General features: G+C 33.0%; 3 protein-coding genes across 4 annotated transcripts; 1 reads left to right on the top strand and 2 right to left on the bottom strand.

The window, feature by feature from the left end:
* Positions 1-535: 535 nt before the first annotated feature.
* LOC108326485 (myosin-binding protein 7) lies at positions 536-4,655 on the top strand. The gene is made up of 4 exons (XM_017560014.2): positions 536-996; positions 1,266-2,764; positions 3,065-3,111; positions 4,223-4,655. The coding sequence occupies exons 2-4, from the start codon at positions 1,457-1,459 to the stop codon at positions 4,329-4,331; spliced, it is 1,464 nt and encodes a 487-aa protein (XP_017415503.1). The 5' UTR covers positions 536-996; positions 1,266-1,456; the 3' UTR covers positions 4,332-4,655.
* A 2,183-nt stretch (positions 4,656-6,838) lies between these two features.
* On the bottom strand, positions 6,839-7,518 carry LOC108324402 (thioredoxin-like 1-1, chloroplastic). The gene is made up of 2 exons (XM_017557351.1): positions 7,399-7,518; positions 6,839-7,132 (listed from the first exon to the last, which is right to left on the bottom strand). The coding sequence occupies exons 1-2, from the start codon at positions 7,516-7,518 to the stop codon at positions 6,839-6,841; spliced, it is 414 nt and encodes a 137-aa protein (XP_017412840.1).
* Positions 7,519-12,086: 4,568 nt separating this feature from the next.
* Positions 12,087-14,122, bottom strand: LOC108325715 (pentatricopeptide repeat-containing protein At1g80550, mitochondrial). Of its 2 annotated transcripts, none has more exons than XM_052874919.1 (2): positions 14,030-14,122; positions 12,087-13,946 (listed from the first exon to the last, which is right to left on the bottom strand). In XM_052874919.1, exon 2 carries the CDS (start codon positions 12,906-12,908, stop codon positions 12,243-12,245), a length of 666 nt encoding a protein of 221 aa, XP_052730879.1. In that variant the 5' UTR covers positions 12,909-13,946; positions 14,030-14,122; the 3' UTR covers positions 12,087-12,242. The 2 variants fall into 2 exon arrangements, with proteins under 2 accessions (XP_052730879.1, XP_017414298.1); XM_017558809.2 differs by having other exon boundaries at positions 12,087-13,221; positions 14,030-14,100.
* Positions 14,123-14,754: the final 632 nt, after the last annotated feature.

Raw genomic sequence — 14,754 nt, forward strand, 5'->3', positions numbered from 1 at the left:
AGGTAAAGTTGTTACATAGACTCTCTTCTAATAGTTGACTTGAAATGTCATAAAACAAGTTATACAATACAAAAAAAAAATAATTGAAATTAAATTAGGTTATTTATTTTATTTTATTTATTTGATTATTTATTTAAATAGATTTAGTCAGAAGTTATTTATAAATTTATGGATCAATTTATTTTATAAATTAATAGCTATATTAAAAAAATATTATTTTCTTAAAAACAAATACATATGTTGTAATTTATGCCTATTTATATATCAAATTATTAGATTCAAAATTTAAATTATCATAAAGTTGGATCGAACTAAGAAAAAATACAATTTTCTTATGTTATGAGTAATTAGAGATTAAATTGGTTGTGTCACATATTTAAACGTTAGTTATAAAAAATATATTCTTATTTCTAAATGTATGAGATGATAAAAAAAAGATTGAAAAAAGAAAAAGAATAATAATATATAATTGTTATAATAACAAATAAAAAAGCAAAGAAAAGTTGTAAATTCCAACAAAGGTCATTCAAACAACTCAGGAATTTGAACGTTCCTTTATCTCTCTTTCTTCTTTTCTGTCTCTCTCTCTTTCTTTCTCTCTCTTTGGGGAGAGAGATCAATCAGCCACAGTTTCCCCCACACAAAAAAATCAGATAACCCAGATAAAACAAATCCGAAAAACACCAATTAAAATATCTAGGGTTTCTGAAAAAATAATAAATTCCCTCTTTCTTTTTCGTCCTTTGTTTTTTATCTCTCGTCTTTTCCTTCCCACCAAACACCCTTCCCGCTCCCCCATTCTTTCGTTCCAAGAAAACAACGATTCAACTGTTTCAGGATTGGTTGCTGCTTGCTGGTTGCACTTTTTTTTTTTCATTTTTTTGTTCCTAATTTTATCCGGAGCAGGCGAATTTTCTGGAAAAATTTGCGTCGTTGTCTCCTTCTTGTAGCCTTCGCCGCGTCTGCTATTGATTCGTCGACGGAAATACCTTAAAGGTAGGTTCTGTTTCTTTTGTGGAGGGGAAGTTTTTGGTTTTGACTTTTTTGGCATGGAGAAATAAGGCTGGGGATAAGGATTTAAGGTCGTTTGAAAAGGGGGAATTAAAAAAAATTCGATTTATAGTTCTGGGTTGTATGTTTTTTTTTGGCTTTTCTTTTTATGCTTCGAATACTTTTGCTTTTTGCTTTTTCTGAAATTTTTGTATTGATTGTTAGCTGTTATTGTTATTGGATTTAACACGGTGGCTCTATGTTTTTTGTTGCAGGGTTTTTGCCTTATTTGTTGATCCGATGGGAAGATGATTGACAAGAGGGAGGCGAAGACCGAGGGGATGTCGAAGTAAATACCAATTTTTTTCGGTTGATGGGTATTTTTGTTAGGTGATTTGTTTTTGAATTTGGTGAAACGTTGTTGGTGATTGTAAGTGGTTCAAGGGTTTTTATGCATTTTTGATCTATGGCTTCGGAAGTAGTCCCATCTTCCAGGGATTTGTTGAAATGTTGCAATTGTGGATGTGGTTGCTCCATGATAGCTCAATCTTCGGGGGTTTGGATTCGATCTGTTAAACGAAAGCATGATGAGTTCAAAATGGATGGTCAACTGGCCATGCCGGCGTTTGCAAAGATCGAAATTGAGAATGAATGTGTGGCCTTGCGTGAGATGGTCAGTATGCAGCAGAGAACCATTCAAGATTTGAATGCTGAGTTGGAAGAGGAGAGAAATTCTTCATCAACTGCGGCGAATGAGGCCATGTCAATGATATTGAGGCTGCAGAGGGAAAAGGCAGAGGTTCAAATGGAGGCGCGCCAATTCAAGCGTTTTTCACAGGAGAAGATGCAACATGATCAGGAGGAACTTCTATCTTTGGAAGATTTATTGTATAAGAGGGAACAGATCATTCAGTCACTTACTTGTGAAGTTCAGGCTTACAAGCACAGGTTGATGAGTTTTGGTCTTACTGAGGAGGAGGCCGAGGGTGATCAATATGAACTTCCACCTTATGAATATCCTCCTTTGAAATGTAGTGTGATGCATGGTGCTACAGATGCTGATATCGATGACACGGATATAGAGAAATATGCTTTTGGTGAAACTCCAACTGACCAATTGAGGAGCTTGGAAAATAGGATTTCTCAAATGGAGAAAACTCCCACTTATACCCTGATGGATGGGGATTTTACAGTGAAAAATAGTCTAGAGAAAGTAATTGTTGGACAGTCTCCAAGAAGGAATAAGCATTCTAGGAAACTTTCATCTGACTCAACATCAATTGGTGGGATGGTTAAAGAAACAGGACCCGAGTCTACGATGGATTCTCCCAAGCGCAATAATAACAATAAGAGAGATTATTTCTCGAAGTCAGAGGAACCTTCCAAGGTAGATAATGTATCAGAAGGTGATGATACGAATGACAGAATTTATACAATTGACTCTGTTCATAGTGGCGCACCATGTAATGGTTTCACAGATTCTAAAGCTGAAACTATTGATTTCGAAGATTATGCAACCACTCCAATGGGGTCAGGGAATCATGCTACTGAATTCGAGGATCCCTACGTAAAGAAGCTTTACATGAGGCTGCAGGCACTTGAGGCTGATAGGGAATCAATGAGGCAGGCAATCATTTCAATGCGCACGGATAAAGCACAACTGGTGTTGCTGAAGGAAATAGCTCAACATCTGTGTAAAGAGATGTCACCACAAAGAAAAATGGAAAAAAAACCTAGTTTTGCAGGCAACTCTGCATTATTTTCAATTGTTAAGGTAATTTAATGATCGTAATGGTTACTTACAGCATGATGAATGTTTTTCTGCATATATATGATGAGGAAGTGCGCGTCCTGTTTGACCTATCCATCTTTTAGGTCCGTCCCAAGGTTGCATATAGATAGTTAAGCTATTTACATCATCCTGCTTATCACTGTTTGGCCCTCAGTTTAAATTTGTTGCAAGTGGTTCTCAGCTAACAAAGTTGGTTTGTGCGATTTTGAAAACATGCATATATTTTGATAAAATCTTTGAATTGAATATAAATCTTATGCCATTTCATCTCTTTGTGTTCAGTGGGTTTCTTCAATTGTTTTCTGGAGAAAGAGAGCTCATAAAAGCAAGTAAGTTATCACTACATTTTTGTGTTCAGTGGGTCTCATAAATTGTTTTTTTGGCATGATTCTCAATCTTTTCACCCATAAATCATTCTAAAGAGAATTCACTTTTTTTTTTAATTCTAGTGGCCTTTCTTCATGAACATAACGCCTATAATAAAATATTAAGAATTGAGTAATATCTTTATATTGTGAGGTTCATCATCTGCCTCTGAAACTTGACTGTGGCGGACTTGGATTATCAAAGTTTTGAGCATGTTTAACATGTATTGAACTTGGAGTTTGGTTCTTTTTCTTTGCGCATTTCTTTTCCTTTAAAGGGATTGTTGGACCAACAAATCTAGACAGAGGAGTGCTGCTAGCAACACAATTGCAAAGACACTTTTGACACGCTACTATTGCTTAAAATTGATGAATAACTGCAAAATCAGATTAGAGAGTCATTAAAATAAAAGTGAGCTCTATCCATATTTGTAATTTTAATAAATTTCGGTTAATAATAGTGTGTTGCAAAACATCTAATTTCTCTTAGAAACGCTTTTAAATCTGAAGTTAGATTTTTTTAATGATCAAAAGCCAAAAACAGCGTATATAGAATAAAATCGTGGATTCAAAGTGGCCAAGTCCATAAATCCATAATCTCAGAAAATCTTAAATGTGGTTTGATAGAAGAGAAATATTTTCGTACCCTGCAATCATGATTCCTACGTATTCCTAATTTCTGTTTGGATAATGGAATATATTCCTAGTAATATTTATATTAGTTTAGCAAAATCTTTAATTTACTGTCCTATTAAATGCTTTAATAAGTGTAAATTTGCATTTTCTTTCATTTAATTTTGTTATTTCAAATCGGAAAAGTTTGTTTCCCACCTTCCCACGTGAAAATGTTTTCATGGAAAACTTGGTCAAAACCATTTCCAGGAATGAGAATAGATTTTCCTAATCTTAGATTTCCGGGTAGCTAAAAATTCTGTCTACTATTTCTTGTAAGGTGGTTTATAGGGTCTTTAACTTGTTTTAACTATGTTATGGAAGGAGTAATCTTTGTTACTATTACCGACCATCAAATCCTTGGGAAGAAATTGTTCGTCATCTGAAATGTTTGTGATTGTAGGTATATGTTTAGTCTACCACCTGAAAGTGTTGGCTTGCTGATGCTCCTAGACAAGGGAACACGAGCAAGACCATGGAGATGCGTTTCAAGTACACAAGTGGGGGATTAACCTTCCAATTCTCTGGTCAAATGTGGGAGCATAAACTGAAACTGAATTTCGTTAACACTACTACTACTACCATGATGAAATTTTTCCTTTTCCCACATGGATCGTGAAAACTTGTGTATTGTGCAGTGTTGTTTTATTGTTTTTACGTGAGGTTGAGTGTAATTTGATGGTTGAATGGTGAAACTTGGATATATGATGTGACATACGACCATTCTCGTTCGTATGGTTTTGTTGGAGTTCGTTCAGAGCGAGGTTGTACATAACATATTGCTGCAAGTTTTCTCACGCTTCATGCAATGTCTATTCAAAATCTCTATTTTCACATTCAAATCTTCACTGAGGAAGGGATGGCCCTGCATATTGATATTTTTAGTTCCTTTATATTCTTAAATTCATGCCATGTATGGTGCTGTAAATTCATTTATTAAATTCTTTTGTGCAAATAAAGACATGCCATGTTTTTCATTTTTCTTACAATTCTTCAACATTGGTGATGCTTCCATCTTCTAGTTTATGCTTTTCTCACCCTACTTTAATCTATGGATTTTGTTGTGAATAATTTTATTTACATAAGAACAGAACTTCTGACTAAGGTACGTGTGATGAATTTTTGTAGCTGCCTTTTGTTTACCATTTCCATTCTTTTGAAGTGTTGACCAAAGTTGATGAGGTTTGTACATTTTTGAAAGAAAGAAGTATGTTTGACTGGGTTTGAGGAGGCCATAGAAATGCCACTGAATTTGAATTTTATGATCCTTTTAAACACATACAAGCATATTGTAATATTTTGTCCACATTCAGATTTTGGTTGATTACTTTTTCACTTCTGGAACTATTGCAGACCCGAATCTCCTGGTTTTAAAAGTGAAAAAAGAAATATACATGTAAAATGCTCATATTATCCTTGTTGATGGAAAATAGTAATACAAGTTCCTTTTCTCCTAAGCCCCTCAAGTTTGAAAAATTATTCTTAAGCCCCTCAAAGTAGGAAATAATTTTTTAATTCTTTTATAGTTGATATTTTATTCTTAATTTGAATATAGCTTATTTTATTCCTATAATGTGACATAATTTTATTGACCTAACTACAATTTCTTTTTTCTAGTTTTAAAAATAAAGTTATGACCATATTATACTTTCAAATATATATTAGCAAATGATGCTCTAAACTATATTTATTGTGGCAGTTTTTTAATTACAAAATTCATAAAAGCAAGTCAATATCATGTTTTTACATTTTTGTCACAAGTCAAACCAAATCGCAAAATAAAACATAAAATAAAATCTTAACTTTTGTGACCAAGAGATGAAGATAAAGTGAATGGGTGAAGATAAAATTTGTTGTGTTTTATTTTGTTGTTAATGGATTTGTTAGATTTTTAAAACTACCGCAATGTTTTTAAATATTACTCACTATTCTAAGTTTAAGAATACTTTTAAAACTACAAAAAAAAATATTATTAATCAAGTCAGTATATATTTTAACAACGAGAGAACTGGAATACACTGTTTTCAAATTAAGGGGATTAAAAATTTATTTCTATATTTGGGGATTGATTTTTTATTTTTTAATTTAACTGAATAGAAATTACTTTTTACATTTAACAGACTAAAAATTATTTTGAATTTAAGAAACTAAAAAGAAAATCTGAGAACTTAAATAAACTCGATCCAAAATTATTCAACAACGTTGGCTTGTTATTAAACTTCTCCATATATTTGCTAACATGCCATTCATAAGTAACTCGGTAGTTTTTTAACACTTTTAGTTTAAGCACAGAGGACAAATTTTTATTTTAGGTTTAAACTCTCGTTTGGTGCTTATATTTGTTGGTAAATTTTAAGTGGGTTATCATTTTTTTTTTTGGTCTCAAATGAGTCCATAAACTTGTAAATTATCTCAATTGGGTCCAAATATTTGAAAAATTGAGTCAATTAAGCCCTTTTCGTTAAGTTTTCATAAACGGCGTTAAAATTGGCTGACGTGGTGCACACTTAATCTGCTGATGTATATGTCTTATATTACGTGGAATTTGTTATTTAATTTGTTATTAAGTATTTCTAAGTGTTATATGACGTGTTATGTTATATTATTTAATTGTCCAAGATTAAGAATTTCTTCGGATTAGGAGATTTTTAATGAAATAGGGTTAGAGGGCCGTCGTGACCGGAAAGAGCCCTCGGCCAACAGCCACATTGATGATTGTTGAAGCCATGGATCTGGCCGCCGAAGCAGGTGGGAAACTTGGACGCATCGAAGCGATTAATGGTGATGATGGCACTCTTTCCGGCAAGAAAGATAATCAATAATAACAAGGAGATTACTAAGGTTAAAATCAAACAAATCGAACCACAACAACAAGGAGATTTCACTTTCACTTCAAGAATTCTTCACAAGCAACCAAATGGAAAATCTTCACACAAAAATCGACCGTAAAGAAAGAGAGAACATGGACATTGAGGCTATAACACATGGACTTATGTTCCTCATAATTCACTTAAAGGATTTAAACATCAGGATTCATCTTTGTCCGTTGACATATCTTAGGATTAAAAGATTTACAGCCACCACAGCCAGGAGAGAAGAAATCAACCACCACCAGCTTGTCCTCCGCGTTTAACAGTGACTCTACAAGGTCTTGGGCAAAAGTCACCTCTTTCATGTTGGGTTGAAGCCCTTTTTCCCTCCATTTCTGAACATTCCCTATTCTAAGGGTCATCTGAGCACCAGTTGAAGCTCTCAACCGCGAACTGACCCTGTTGGGTATTCCTCTATTTACATGAAAGTGAAGCTTTTTACCCTGAAACTCAGAAGAGGACCAAGATCTACGAATCTGAGACTTTAACTTGAGAGAAGGGTACCCTCCGACGCCATAAACGAATCCATAGAATCAAAATTTCGTCCAAAGGTTCAGAACTAGAGCAATAAGATCGTTATCAAACGAATCCGAATCCAATGAACCAAACCCCTCCAAAAGCAGAAATCCGAACACGAACGCGAAGTGGAGACGAAGAAGACACGATTGGGGTCCTTCTAGCGCTGTAGGGTAGAGATCTTGGGCTCCGCCATGGCGGAGACGAAGAAGACGCGTTTGGCAGCGGTGACCCTTATGTTGGCGGCATTGTTGGGAGCGCGAAGCGAGTCCAAGGGAGAAACGCGGAGGGTGAGCGAGTTTAGGGCTTGCATGATGGCAGAGAACGATGGCTGGGTGAGGTTACTGCTTCGTCTTCTCTCTCTCGTGTGTTCTTCTATTGAATTTACAAATGAAATCCCTAATTCCCTTTCTCTATCCCTATTTTATTAAAAAAATTCTAATTCTAAAAAATGCTTAACATTACTAATTCATTTTGTGCTGCATCAAACAAGGTTAATTAAGTTAAAAAATTCCATGTAATATAATAGTTTTACGTCAGCACATTAAACGTACACCACGTCAGTCAATTTTAACGTAGTTTGTGAAAACTTAACGGAAATGACTTAATTGACTCAATTTTTCAAATATTTGAACCCAATTGAGATAATTTACAAGTTTACGAACCCAATTGAGACCGAAAAAGATACGATGACCCACTTGAGATTGACCAACAAATATGAGGACCAAATGAAAGTTTAAACCTTTATTTTATTTGGAAGCTGGATTTACCTGAGTAAAATTTTAAGTCTAATATTCCTTTCTTAACATGTTAAAAGTTCGATATGTTTTATCAATGAATACTTTCTCTGATAATCTTAAACTTATTTATATAAGATTTGTTTAATTTCAGTTCCACTCGGATGAATATGAATTTAGTGGTGACTAAGGGTGTGTTCACTTGGGGTTGATTGGGGGAGATGATTTGGGGGAGAGTGATTGAATGGATTTGAGGGGATTTGAGGGTAATTTTTTTGTGTTTATTTGAGTGGATTTGAAGGTGATTGAGAGTGAATTTATGGGTAAAGTTTGTGAGAATTAGTGTAAAATTTGATTGATGTGACAGTTTTAAAAAATTTGTTTAATTGGTAAAAATTTAAGATTACCAAAATGCCCCTAGGTATTTAGGTGATATAAAATGATATTTGTTTATGTTATATTAATTTGTAAAAATGTTTATTAATAGAAAAAAATTTAAAATAATTATTAAAAATAATTTATAAAAATTAATTCAATTATAATTTAGTAAAATGAATTATTATTAAAATTAGGCAAATTAGACCTTTGAGTTTAGTCGCGTGACTGCACAGTGCCTTGCACCTTCCAAATATTATATAAAACATAGGTTACAGTAGCTTCGAACTTGCAAATATTATATTAAACATTATCTTCCCATGCAACATTACCTTCCCATGCAACAGTTGAGTTGAAAATTTTTTAAATGTGGGGGCACACGAGTAATTACGCTTAGGATCCTTTCAAATCTTCTCAAGTATGCAGGTGACAAAAAACATCTACATCCCACAATTCAATCCGGTTTCTCGCTTGCAAATTCCATGTAGTGAACACGACTTTCTCGGCAATCCATCGCCCGCTAACACACGTAAACAGTGAATTACGTCCAAGTGAACACACCCTAAAAGAAAAAGACGCATTAGTTTCCAGAGTTGTACAAATATTATCTTCTACTTCTTAAATCATACTTATAATTGTATAATTGCTAAGCCTTTTGCTTTTCATGTCATACCTATTTCTTGTGGTTCGAAACTTGTGAAGGTGATGCTGTATTTCTCCACATTCTCTCATTGACCAAGAGTGTTAGGAAGATAGTTATTAAACAAATGTGTAAGAGAATTTTTTTTAATAATTCTGGACCTTGATTTAAATTGAATGTATTATTTTTAAATTTAAAGATTACATAGTCTCATTTTTAGTTATGCCTTGAATTTGCAAATTTTAGAGCGTCTTTTCTTTTCTTTTCTTGTGTTGTCTTCTTGATCTTGTCTCAAGAATCTCAAGCTTGTATTTTCCTCGGAATTGAGTCTCGGCTTCATAAACCCATTGGAGTTGCATGGAAGACTTTATTCCTCTATTGAATGAAGCCTCCTTTTTGAGAACAAGAAAAACAAAACTAAAAGGGTTAGAGACATGGACGATGATGCTTGCCATCATCTCCAAACTACATGGGAAGAAGGTCAGAGTTTTGGATTTAATCTGCAATGGCTGTAACCTCATGTTGAGAACCAAAAGGTTGGAGGAAAATGTGATTACTCTAGAGAACCATATGACTTTTTTTAAAGATGGAAGAAAATATTTTGAAAACAAAAATGACTGAAGCATATATAACTCTTGAAATAACCAAAAGAGAGTTGGTGAAAACAAAAAGAAGGCTTTGAAGAATGTGATTTGGATGCTGAACTTGGATATGGTAAACCAAATAGTTAAGATTACTTTTTTGTTAAATAAACATTTAGATGATCTCATATGACTTTTTTTTTTATGTTAGAACTTGTTTGACATGAATTGCAATAATTTTATTTTCAAGTATATTATATCTATGTTGAATAGGTCCTACATTGCTACAATATACTATCTCAAGTATATTGTATATGGTTTTCGAGTATATTGTCTTAAATAGGAGTCTTTACATACAATTTGTATGTTGTAGTTTGTACATACAATTTGTATGTTGTAATTTGATACCTACAATTTGTATGTTCTACTTTAAGGAAAAGTGTTAGGATATTTATCCTATTTATCGTGATTATATTGTATCAAAGTTTATCCTATTTATCATGATTATATTGGGTTAAAGTTTATTTTATTTATCATAACTGTATTAGGTATAAAGTAACTCTATTTATCATTATTATATTATGTCTAGAGTTATCTTATTATTATATTGTGTCTAGAGTTATCTTATTTATGATGATTATATTATATCTAGAGTTATCTTATTTATGATGATTATATTGTATCTAGAGTTATCTAATTATCATGTATTCTTGTTAATTTATTTTTATAAATAAAAAATTATGAGAATCAAAGTCTAGAGTTATTTTTCAGTTTAACTTTTTTTAATATATTAAATTTAGTTACACTATATCAAAATTATTAATGTTTTGATTAGAAAACTACAATACTCTCACATCAAATGAGTCAGCAATGTCACCCTCTCTCAATGGCAAACTTAATTACCTCAATCTCTCTTACGTGGTCTATCAATATTGGTAAAGATCATATTATTAGCTAAATTCTCAAATTTCATTATAGGTAAAATGAAAACAAAAAGAAAAAAAAAGTTGAAAAAAAAATTGTAAAGAGAAATAAAGTAAATAAATAGAAATAGCAATTAAGGGTTTGATTTAAAAAAAAAGAAATAAATAAAAATAAAAATTAAAAACAATGATTTTATTGTTTGAAATTTTTTATTTGTTTTTTTTTTTAACTTTTCTTACCATCTTCCTTTTCCACTCTATTTCCCAGGGATATCTTTTTTTCTCAATTCTTTCTTTTTTCACTCTATTTCTTTGTAATAGAGAAGAAATCTCTTCTTATAACAAGATGAGATATCGATAGCCCAGATTGCCAAAAGCTGCATCTTCTTATACCATTGAAGCAGTTTACCATGAGCATATATAATAGATAGATCATGTCTAACTTTGCTTTTGCAGTGGTTTGTTGGGGTTTGGATAAAATAAACAAATATGTAAAACAAAGAAGAAAGAGAAACTAACGGGAGAGAAAATGTGAAAGACACCATGGCAAACACAATACTGCCAGACAAAAGTGGAACTTCAGCATGTACCTTCTTCTACTGATGTCTGGTCAAATATACGAGCATTAACACTTTCTATTATCGACCAACAAAACTTCCCAGTTCATCTGCGACCTGTAAAACCAAGACTAGCATTAGTTCAATTTGCAAAAGTGTGCTAGATTCAAAAATACAAAATAGTATAGAATCTTTGAAAAACCAGACCTTAAGCCACTGAAGTACATTATCTAGACTAGTGTCTGACACTTAAGCTAAGAGCGAATAAGATTAGATACCCCAATAATCCTAGCCGTAAACGAGTAAACGATAGATACTAGATGCTGTGTGTATCGACTCATGCAGTGTTGTAGCTAACACCTTAAGTATCCCGTCTGGGGAGTACATTCGCAAGAATGAAACTTAAAGAAATTGACGGAGCCCACACAAGCGGTGAAGCATGTGATTTAATTCGATGTAAAACAAAGAATTTTACCAGGACTTAACATGCCGCGAATCTTCTTGAAAAGAAGGATGCCTTCGAAAACGCGGACACAGGTGCTGTATAACTATCGTCAGCTTGTACCGTAAGGTGTTGGATCACTTTTGAGAATACTGGTCCAATAAATCAGCAAAGTCACATCTCCCCATCGTACTCCCTAGCCATATCTATCAACCGCTTAACTACAAGAGCATCTATCTACAATATGATGGCTAGCTGTTCACGGACTAGCAGTACCCACTTTTTCTTTTTTGAGATCAATATTAATAATGCAGTTCATCCAAAGATAAATGTAATTTGAATTATACAACTATGACACAATTAAACTCAAATGAATAAAATGTGGAATTAAATTGTACCCGTCTCTACGGAGGATTATTATTTATTTTTGTACTTGCTGTTTTATTTTCAAATTATTTTTTCAATTAATTAGAATTAATAGATAGAATTAAGAAAAAAAATAGGAATAAGAAAAAATAGGAATACTAAATAAAATATATATATATATATATATATATATATATATATATATATATATATATATATATATATATATATATATATATTAAGAATTCTTTTATCCCATCCGGAAGTTCTATTCTGTTCCATATCATGAAAACCGGGCGAAGAAACCCCCATCTAAAGTGACAATAGTGAGATTAATACCCAACTCCTTCATTTCAGGGAAAACCCTAATTGAGAAATCAACCTCTTGGGAAAGACCAATGGCTCGAATGAAAATGTTATAAACCACAACATCTAATTGGAAACCCTTCTTCGTAACCTCTTTGAACAATTTGACAGCCTTCCAAGGTTTTCCCGCTTTGCACAGAATATCCATGTAAATTATAAATGCAAGTCCTTTCTAAGACTTTTCTATCCATCTCCTCCCAGAACTCGTTGCATTTGCTCCACCACCCCAATTTGAACCACCCACGGAAAACCATGTTGTGGATCTTGGTGTTTCCAGTTGCCTCGACGGGAGTGTCTTTAGAGAAGACAAAGTCTTGTGCCTCGAGGACGTGCTTGTACTCGCAGAGGGCGTCTATGAGGTGGGAGAAGGAGGTGTGGTCCTTGAGGTTGAACTCTTCAAGGTGGTGGAAGGTGTCGATGGCATCTTGGACAAGATGGGCGGAAACATAGCGCTTAAATATGACACGGAATGTGGTATGGTTGGGGGAAGAGGAGGTGCGGGAGTGCATGCGGCGAATGAGGTGCCAACAGAGATCGAACTCGAAGAACTTGGCCAGGATGTCGAGCATGAGGTTGAAAGTGTCGGTGGAGTGGCGAAAGTTGCAGTGGGAGTGAGATTCCTTCACCCAATCGAAGAACTGGTTGTGGATAAGGTTTGAAATTGAAAAGGTGGAAGTAGATTTGAACGTGATGAAATCAAAATCAAACGAACACATTTTCCTCACTGCACTTCCCTCTCAATCAAGAAAACCTCTTATTTGGACTCCAAAGTGTTGCTTTTGAAACCTCTTTTGCTAAGTTTTCCAACTCTTCCAAAGTGTTCACACTTAAAAATCTCTACCCTTTTGCACTTGGAACTGTAAAAAGGCTAAGATTGTGCTCAGCTTAAAAGGCCTTCACCAGTTTCACATAATCAGGTTGGTCACAATCTTCTGCTAGAACGCAGAGCTGTGCAGCATGCTTCTCAATGATGGCTATGGGCTCACCAGGAACGGAAGCAGGTGCCTGGCTGCAACGGCTACCTCTTCACTGCATAGTAAAAGTATTTGAAACAAAAAATAGAAACCAATACAGAATCTTAAACTCACCGAGGAAAAGCTACTAAAAAAAGTAGAGCAATACCCGTAATATTAGAATCATGTGAAGTTTTACAGCAGCATCTACAAGAATTATTTTCATTCAATTATCCACAAATCAAGTTAAATTGATCGGCAGTGCTTACACAAACAGTCCTTGCACATTCCTCTAACCCATTTTAATTTTTCAAAAACAACTTCCAATGATAAATGCCGCAAAAAAAAAACGCAAAAAACTGCCTGGAGCTATAGTAGACCATTGTAGATACATCGCTTCATTCATTTTCAACACAGAATCATGTTAGGAGTGAATCACAGTGGAAATTGGAACAAATACTCCATCCAGCTTCAACATCAAAACAAAACTCCAATTAATTAATTTAAACAACATGAACTATTTCAGTTTTAACCATCAATGTGTTAAAATCGAAAATCAAACCTCAAGGAAAAACACAACTAAGAACAGACATTGTAATTAATTAGTATGTATATCCTCACTACCAAACTTATCATTATGGAAAAACCGTTCTAAGGCAACAATAACATGATAGGTATTTCTACTAAATATTGAATAAAAATTAAAGGGGTAGAGAGTTGCATCCACAAACAAACTAAGAACATCGCGGACACATTGATACCCTCACATCTTTGCTTGCAAAAGACACTTTTTTTTGCATCCTACCAAAACAAAAACAACAATACAAATCAAATGTTATGCAAACACGTCAATACGCAAAGATATATGGCGTTTTACAACTTACAAGAAAATTCATTGGTTTTATCTTCGTCGGAAGATGAGTGAGAACGAGAGAGGAAGAGAGAGAACTTGTTGAGGAGTTAACAGAGGACCTTAGCTCTGTGCTTCTTATATGAAAATAACAAAAGAATTGGAAATTTATATCTGAAACCATTTTTTGTCCCAGTTATCCCTTTTTGTTTTAATTTTTCTAATAAATAAAAACTTCAAATTTTACTTATCTCTTGCCAATTTTAATTTCCTCATATAATTTAAAATGGTTCTTTTTGGATAAAACTAGATTTTAATGTTTATCAATATATGGTTAAATTAAATTTTAATTTTTCGAATAATTTTACTGAAATAATGAAATCCCATTATTTTATGTGAATAAATTACTCATCATAAATTTATATTTATATATAAAGTTTTTTTTCCATACAATGTTTATTTCTATTTTATTTTTATAATATAATTATTAACTGATTTTAAAAAATAATTATAAACTAATTTTTTAAAAGAAACCGTTATTTTAAAATATTTTGTATAAAATTGTTACATATTTTTTTTTCTCTTTTTACTTTTTATCATCCTGATTTTTTTTTATAAATTAAATCAATCAATTTATATATATTATTAATTTATAATGTAATATAATTATTTAAAAAATACAAAGAAAGACAGTGTATATGTTTACATTAATATAAATAAAATTTATATAATAAAATAAGTTGATCATTAGGTAGGTAT

Source organism: Vigna angularis, chromosome 3 (assembly GCF_016808095.1).
Source record: "Vigna angularis cultivar LongXiaoDou No.4 chromosome 3, ASM1680809v1, whole genome shotgun sequence".
Taxonomy (NCBI): domain Eukaryota; kingdom Viridiplantae; phylum Streptophyta; class Magnoliopsida; order Fabales; family Fabaceae; genus Vigna; species Vigna angularis.